This window comes from Hetaerina americana, unplaced genomic scaffold (genome assembly GCF_022747635.1).
Source record: "Hetaerina americana unplaced genomic scaffold, ioHetAmer1.1.p SCAF_1368, whole genome shotgun sequence".
NCBI classification, from domain to species: domain Eukaryota; kingdom Metazoa; phylum Arthropoda; class Insecta; order Odonata; family Calopterygidae; genus Hetaerina; species Hetaerina americana.
Window position 1 is genome coordinate 15,001 of NW_027286479.1, and position 8,817 is coordinate 23,817.

Sequence of the window (8,817 nt, forward strand, 5' to 3'; positions counted from 1 at the left end):
AAAATTCAGTTACGACTTTTACCTCAATCATTGCTGAATGCCAATAAACAACTTAGGCAGAGGTAATTAATTCTTTTCACAAACTTTCCTTAAAAATTTGCAGTTATAATCTCAGGCAGCAATACACTTTGCAAAACTATTGAACCGTAATTTCTATTTTTTTAATAGTTTGGAAAATGAATTATTGGTGTGGTAGATACCTCATTGGAGAAAAAACTGTTCTTATTTGCCCCACTCTTCAAGAAAAATGAACCATTTCCAAGGGGTATAAAAATATCAGAAAATGCTTAAATGCCAACTATTAATAATTAATGTAAAAATACAACTTTAAATGTATTAAAATATAAGCATATGGATGAGGCATCAATAGATGTTAAGACGATTCTGTTTTTAGTGTGTGGTGTAATTGTTACTTACAGAGAAAGATAATTCAATTTTAACCAAAATTCTTTGCACATAAAATGTGTCACACTAACATACCACAAAACATTTGCTGTAATTATTTATCACAGAATTATCATGCATTAAAAGAAGCATTATGTACATATATAATGCTACGTCATGGTTTTCCATTCAATTCCTAGCTTTTTGAGTCAGTTCTCTTTATCATTAACTGAAATCTCTAGTAAAATAATTCTCTGGCATAATGCAAATATGCATAACTACCAACATACTTGCTTCAATATTTGCTTGGAATACCTTCTCACCCTTTAGAATTTCAGCATTGGTCATTTAAATTTCTGCAAGGAAGGATAATTAATGGTTGAAAATTTGTGAGCAAAGAATACAGTACTCTTTTTTATTTCTTTACATTTTTTATGGGCAGGAAATCATCTGCTGGCTTTTGCCAATTTATTGATTTGCATATGATTCAACTTCATCAGCTGGTGCTATAATTGGCTAGCTAGTTGCTTTTTGAAATGTATTGGAGGTGCCAGTGGCCTCAAGAGGAATTTGATTTTATGATTGAGGTATGCAGATAAGGTGGGGTGTTTATTTTTCTCATGGATAAGTTCCAGTAGGTTCATCATATCCATGCTTTAGCCAACCAAGTGGTTAGTGTTTTTTGTGATGCATGTTTAACAATTTTAATCTTATTTATGTGCCTAACCATGAATCATGTTTATCATCATGAATTTCATGTTTAGTACATTTGTAACAAAACCTCTGCTAAGCTAATTTTCCAATCAAAAGCTGCACAAATGCATACTTGCGTTGCTTATTCTCATTCACAACAGTGAATAGATTGATTTAATTCTATTAATTTTTACCTTCACCCAAATATTCCATCGTATGGAATAACTTTGCATCAAATTTATCCTTTCTTTAATTGTGAAATGATCAATCTACTGAATTTTTAGATGATTTTGAATGACTTCCTGTACAAACGATGTTGAAATATGAAAGTAATGCACATTTTCTATCTACATAGAGGCTTCACTGCAATTAGCTTGCTTATCTGATACTTTGCTTCATTTAGTTAAATTTTTTGTTGAAATACATTTTACTGGTATGAAACATTTAATCTTGATTATAACTGGTTTGAATGCATCATAATATTAGTGTTTATGTATGTATACCTGTGGTATGTATGTATGCATGTTTTAAATGCATTAATGCAAAATCTGTTTGTGGGCTTTGAGTATGGAACACTTACATAATTAATGAAATTATTATCACTCTGCCATAATAAAGGGCAAGGGCAGCCAATATGGGGAGTAATTTATCATGAAAAAGGGGGACAAATTCTGGCAGAAATTAATTATTGCCTGATTTTTTAGATTGGGATATGGTAGAATTTAGAAAGAACCATTTCTGGGGAATGGGCATCAAGATAGTATCTTGTCTAGGAAACAGAAATATCTGTCAAAAATCTGGATGCCATAAAACCTTGGTAATCTCGTTTATTTGAAGCAGATGGGACGTTAGCTATGATGGATGGCATAAATTTCTCTGGAAATATTTCTGTGTTGAAACAAAGTCTGAAAAAATAAATATATAGATACCATGGAGTAAAGCATGTTGGTTGGTTTTTTCTAAAATTTTTATCATCTCCAGCAACTTTAGCCTGAGAAAAACTTCTTTTTTGACAGATCTGGACCTAGGGGTCTAACATATTCCTAATTTCTGCATTCTAATGATTCCACCAAACCCAAATTTTGAATGAAAATTTTTTCAATTTACCACAATTCTTTAACTGCCTTGTCATATACTGTCATTTGTGTTAGCAATGGTTTAATTAAATATTATAGATAGTTAACTTTAGGTAATGTCTATTTGGTAATGTCTGGTACATTCACAATGCCTGGTGTATAATTTTTGAGAAAAAATGGGAAATAAACATTAGGAGTAGCTGATTGGTGACTTATTCACAATCTGTACTTTCCTTTGGCTGTTCAGGCAGATGTGATGATTGGAGAGTTGGGATGATCAATGCTAGTAGGGGATATCTTTCATTACACAAGTTTTTCAATCTATATGTAGAGGTAATGATTAAAGAAGCATGAGAAAATGGAAAATGGAATGAAAGTAGGTAGGGAATCTGTGAAATCAGTTAGGTTTGCGGATGATAAAGCCTTAGTCTGTCAGCCAGCCAAACAGTTATAATCATGGCTGTGAGCATTAGAAAATCAGTGGAATAGGATGGAATGAAAATCAGTTTGAACAAAATAATGTTTATGCAGTTTTCTAGAAAGAGATTTCTAGATTTTATAAGCTAGTCATTTGAGTGAGAATCACTAGAACTGGTGGAACAGTTTATTTACCTTTCTTGGAAGTGACCAAGATGGTCTAAGAAGGAAGGATGAAAGAAGAAGAATTGCATTAGGCCAAGAGTCTATTCCAAGGAGGAGAGAATTGCTAACAGGGGCTCTCAGAAAGGATGTTAAGAAAAGGGTCACCAGAGCATCGATTGGGTGATTGGTTTAGTATTTCTCAGAAACATGGTCATTGAAGAAAGATGACTGGTGTAGATAGCATTCTTCTGAAATATGGATGTGAAGAAGGATAGACTAAGGTGAATTGAGCCAAAAGGAAAACAAAGAAGAAATAGGCATGTGGAAGGAGAGAGGATTATTAGAAGAAATTCAATTGAGGCAAAAAAGTAGATACAGAGCATTTTGATTAGCAACAGAATGGTTTAGGCTGTGGTGAAGGGGAGAATGTTAAGGAAATGAGGAAGTGGTTGAAATAGAATAGGTATCATGGATGGAATGAAGGGAGGAAGGAAGGAAGTATATGGTACAGAATAAAGGTTTATAGTAGTGTTGGTCAGGTTGTGTCATTAGGTGAGACTAAGATATGCAGCACTGTTTAGTCTTTGTTAATCCAAAACTACCTTAAATGTTAGGCAACCTAGTAATAAATTATTATGAGTTCCTACTTTTTTTAATGTATGTTCGTCAGTATCTTGACTAATGCCATTGACTCACAATTTTATAAATGAAACATCTAATATGCATTGATTTTATTGATAATTTTGTAGGGCTAATTAAAGTTTTTCGATTATTTATCATTATTTATATGGGATGTTTTATTTCATTGTGATAATAATGTGCATCTGTATAACCTTGCTTCTATTCCATAAATATGTGTATATTTGCACGTAGGCTTTGTATATTTTTGCCTACCCCAAGTGCCTACTTAGTACTATTATTGCAAAGTATATCACTAGACTTGCAAAGAAGTAGCATGTTTTTTGTCTAATTATTTATTTTTTACATATGAAAGTATAGAATGTAATAAAATGCAGTGCTTTTTTACCCATTATGTGTATATTATATAATAAATTGGTTTAGTTCTTCATTCTGTTTATATGGGCACACTTTCAGGGCCTGTCATTTTATGAGTGGATAAGCTCATTATTCCAGTCACGTAAAGTTTACTTTACGGTGTACATTGCTTTTCTGTTTGTATTTTTAAACACTGAATTTAATAATTCTTTTTAAGGGTTAGTCACTGGTGTTTCTCCACTATACTTGACTGAGATTGCACCTATGGGGTTACGAGGGTTCATGGGAGTGCTATGCCCTATGGGCCTCTGTGCAGGTGTCCTCATTGCTCAGATATTTGGATTCAGTTTTATGCTTGGTAAGTTATTTTGGTTTCTTTTCCAATGGATCATTGCATCTCACAAACACTACACTACATTATACTAAGGGAATAAAAAAGATGTATTTTTATGCAAACATTTCCTCATTTCATTTTATATTTGATTCATTATTAAGCTAGTTATTGGTATTCCTGCAAAGTACCTAACTGAAAATGTTGTTCTAATTTTTCATATGTAGTATAGGATGCAGCAGTCTGATGGTTGGAACATTTAGCTTCTGACTGAAGGGTGTGGGGTTCAATTCTAAGTGACTTGGGATACCCACAGTATTGCTTAAGCTGCATGTTTTTTTTAAGAGTCAGATTTCCCTGGGAAATTTCATGCAGCGTACGAATGGGAATTGTCTTCCCTACCATTATATGTTAATTCCACACAATCTATGACTCGGATTACTATAATAGTTTGCTTGCACATATTACGATAGTTGATTATTACAGTATTGCCTCTCTGATTTAAATGAAGAGTTGCTAGGAATCAAAGAGGTAGCAAATTTCTTTATAAAAGTGAAGATCTTTCTGGTATCTCCATGTAAATCAATGGTTCATATTTGCATCTATGAAGGGATATGACTAAATGTATTAAGATGTCTATGATGTGCCTATTAATGATGAGAAGCCTGTAAAATTGTATTTATATCAAGCCAGTAAAGGTTTCTAAAGTCAGTATAGGTGATGGACCATCTTGGGTGCTATGAATTGATTGTATTTAGAGCTGTAATGTGTAATTTACATAGAAAAATGATTTGCATAATGATTACAAATATGAACTGCATTCCAATCATACCAAAAATTCATTATTTTTCTTTTTTTCTGCTTAAATGTGGCTGGAAATACTCAATGTCCAGATGGAAAAGTGCTTGAATTCTAAAAGATATTACCTACTTGTATTATTAAGGACAAAAACAAATTACCCTGAGTAGCTTTTCTCTAAGTACAATTCTGTATTGCTATTTACTTGTGGTAAATTAGGTTTTTTCCATGCTTAATCTATTTATATTACTAAATTTTGGACATTGATATATTTTGCAAAGTTGGTGATATCATTAATGAAGTACTAATGTGAATATTATTTAGTCGATTTTAGCCTTGATAGGTGCACTACTATCTCAGTTTACAGATATAGATATGCCAAAAAAACATACATAGAGGCAATAGTTTTAATGAACTTCGGGGACCCTGCCATTTTGGGTTCACCTAGCCTGAATGCCATAGGGATTATTCATTTAACTAAGAGCAAAGGACCAACTTGTTTTAGCGAAATGATATTTTGAAAAGTATCACTTTGCAATCCTAATCGCATAGTCATATGGCAAAAGTTACTGATTTTGTCCATTTTTGCATAAAGCTCATAGTCCTCATGGACACTTCTTTAAGTTAGCCTGCCACCCTTGATTTACAGTAAAGCTCTGGGTCAGTATTCAACTGAGAGTAGCTGCCCCATTATTTTCAATTTTTTCTAGAATGGACTCTTGTTTCATATTTATAAGAATCAAAGGAAAGGAATGTATTGACAATAATAAACGTTAACCAATTGAAGAACTGAATAGTTCCTTCAAATTTGTTCAGAATTTTTTTATTTCAGCAGATGCATATCTGTAGTGAAAAAATTCATATTTCCAATGACAATGAAACATGTTTTATGAAACATAATTATATAAAACCAGGGATTTATAGACCTGATCTCTTACAATTATATGTTCAATTAATTTTGCTAGTAAAGCCTCTAATCTAACTAAAAAAATATACAAACTGAATTTTCATAGATAAAAGTTGACCATTGAAGTTCAGGAAAGATTTTTGTCTCACCAAAGATCAGGGTGATTAGTGAGTGATGCTTGCTGACAAAATATATCTGACATATTGCTTTTAAATTACTACAGTATATAATGCTTAAAAAATGATTTAAAATATTTTACGCTGAGGAATTTTAAAAATCAAGCCATTGAATAATAGAATCTTGATTTGTTTTAACAGTGAGGCATAAGATAGAATGAGTATGACTGAAAATTCCTACTACAACAAAATAAACAACTAAGATCAATCATCAGTCCAAGCCTGGTTTAGGTCATGAAGGCAAACCAGCAATAAAATATTTATGATTGTGAAATGAAAAAAGTGGCAGTTTAAAATTTTTTAGAAAGAGAATAATGGGACTTGCATTTATTGTTAATGACCGCAGAGGTGGATAAAAATGCAAAGGAAACTTAAAAGTATATTTTCTCCCTTAGCTCATAATAATGTGAAATAATGTACTTCTTTCTTGGCCTCTCAAATAATTGTGGTAGTTGTATCCTGTGAAGCAGCCATTTAGTAGCAATAAAATATTTCAGAAAACAGGTATGTGATAGGCTTTGCAAAAGAGTGGAGCTGTTATAATCCTTGGTTTTTTTCTGTAGATTTTATTGGGCAATAGTGAAGAGGTGAATGGGAAAGTCCATCTATATCACTCCTTTATATAGTGGCATTCTTATTATGGTGTGAACTAAAAATACTTAATATTAAAATTTATGTTGCTAATTTGTGTATTCATCACTCCATTTAAGATGAAGAGCAAATATCTGTGAATGACAACCACTTAGTTTTAGTAAATGTCAGGAAATTTATTTTATTAATTTACATGCTCTGGCTAAAGATTTAAACAAGTATGTGATTGTGCCTAGGCTATTGAATTTTAGGAATAATTTTCTAGTTTATCAACAAAGCTTATAATTTATTTTATTCAGAGGTCACTCTCCATTATGATGGCATGAAGTATAAGTTTAATGGAAGGTGTCTCGTAATAACCAAATAAATGTGTAAGCGCAAATACCCTCATGTGTACCAGTTGAGTTTTTTTATTAGTATGAAATGTAGGCAATAGAGTTCTCTGTCATAAAATTTCTCTTTTTACTGAAAGTTCAGCATAGCTCAATCTTTAATAGATATATTTATATTTTCCGAATTTTAATTCAAGGGTAAAAGTAAGGGTAAACAAATGCAGTTTTAAAAAGATTGCTTGATATATTGAAACACTTTTAGTAAACTTAAAGTCTCCTCCTCCCAGTTTCTTGAATTATGAGTAAAAAATTTAACGCAGCAAAATGTTCAATGAAATATCATTAAAAAATGGAAGTAACTTTGAAAATATCTCTTAAAACCAATTTTGCAAAATATTGAGAAATATGCTGGATTTATAATGAATATGTAATGACCAGTTAGAAGGTTTACATCTTACCACCGACACTTCGTAAAGAAGCATTTAGTTTACATTTTTACATAAAATTAGGATGAGTTGTTCTTTCATGATGACATTCATGCCAAAAATTAGGACATTGGCAATTTAAAAATTGTTGGGAGTTCATTGTCACAACTAATTCATGGAGAAAAAGATTCTTTTTTATTTGGTCTCACATTTTTCATGATTTGATTTTATGATTTACTTATTAATGCTATTACGTGAAGTTTAATGTTTTTTCACTTATGTAACAAAATTGGTACTTACCAAATGCAAGTGCCATTAACTATTTTATGAGGATCTCCATGATACCATCCTGACACTATTGTTTAATTTGAAATTGTTTTAATTAGGATTTTAATAAGAAGTTAATGTTGACAATATTTACTTGTCATATTATTAGTATATGATTGAGCATAAAAGATGGTTGGATTATATGTTATCCCATTTAACTCCTAAACTTGTTTATTTTTTGTAGGGAATGAATCATCTTGGCATTATTTGATTGGATTATATATCATTTTAACGCTGCCTTCAATAGCCTTGTTCCTTCATCTACCTGAAAGCCCAAAATATTTGTTTGTGGTGAAGGGCTTGGAGGACAAAGGAATTAATGGTATGTAAAAAAATATTCTAAAGCCATCACTCTAAAATAGTTTCCATTAGTCCATAAAATATTAGTCAGTATCTATATCCGCTGTTAGTATCGGGAAATATTCTTTTTCTACCCAGTCAAGAGCCTTGAAAACATTATTTTGTTTCTTTTATTATGCAAATAGTAGAAGAAATTTAAATATTTCCGGCTAGAAGGATGAATTGAGTACCTATGCATTAAAACTTGATACTTCAAAGGAGTTGACCAAGGTATTGCAGGAGTTGACCAAGGTTATTATCTGAAGTATCGACGGGGGCATGGTTTGGATGGGATGGGTGAGCATCAATGTAAAGTTGACCAAACTAAATGTGATTTTTCCACTAAAGTTTTTGAATAAATAGAATTAGAATTTTTAATAATCATTATGAAGATTGGTATGCCTCAGCTGGTCCTTGTGCCTTTGTAATCCTGATTAGTTCTTGGCTTGTCATGATATTTCGTGTGAGTCAGTATTGACAGTGGAGCTTTCAGAATTGGCACAGCTATGATGCCTGAGGTAGCTTTGAAATCCACTAACTTTGTGTTATCATTTGAATGAATAACCTAGCATACTAAACTGGTCATCACAGGTGATCTCATCTGAATGATAAGAGGCAATTAATATATGAATGATGTATGAATCTATACTGTGTTCATAGTTAGCATGTGCTGTGATACAGTTAGTTTGTCTTGTTGAAAAACAGTGGTGCACTTTGTTAGTTACATACATACACTTCACAATAGTTTCTTTTAAGGCCAGCACTGTAAAGAAAACCTGGTTTAGGTCATGAGAGTAAACTTGTCTCTTTTATCAATTTCCTACAAATGGGTCTATCATAATTGTTCCTTTTGCCTCTGC

General features: G+C 32.0%; 1 protein-coding gene across 1 annotated transcript in view; it reads left to right on the forward strand.

The window, feature by feature from the left end:
- Window positions 1–8,146, forward strand: part of LOC139686255 (solute carrier family 2, facilitated glucose transporter member 3-like) — an 11,726-nt gene extending 3,580 nt beyond the window's left edge. The window contains exons 2-4 of the mRNA XM_071583409.1: window positions 3,949–4,089; window positions 7,803–7,940; window positions 8,104–8,146. Of these exons, the coding sequence (XP_071439510.1) occupies window positions 3,949–4,089; window positions 7,803–7,940; window positions 8,104–8,117 (293 nt within the window). The 3' untranslated portion in view covers window positions 8,118–8,146. The remainder of the gene's footprint in view (window positions 1–3,948; window positions 4,090–7,802; window positions 7,941–8,103) is intronic.
- Window positions 8,147–8,817: the final 671 nt, after the last annotated feature.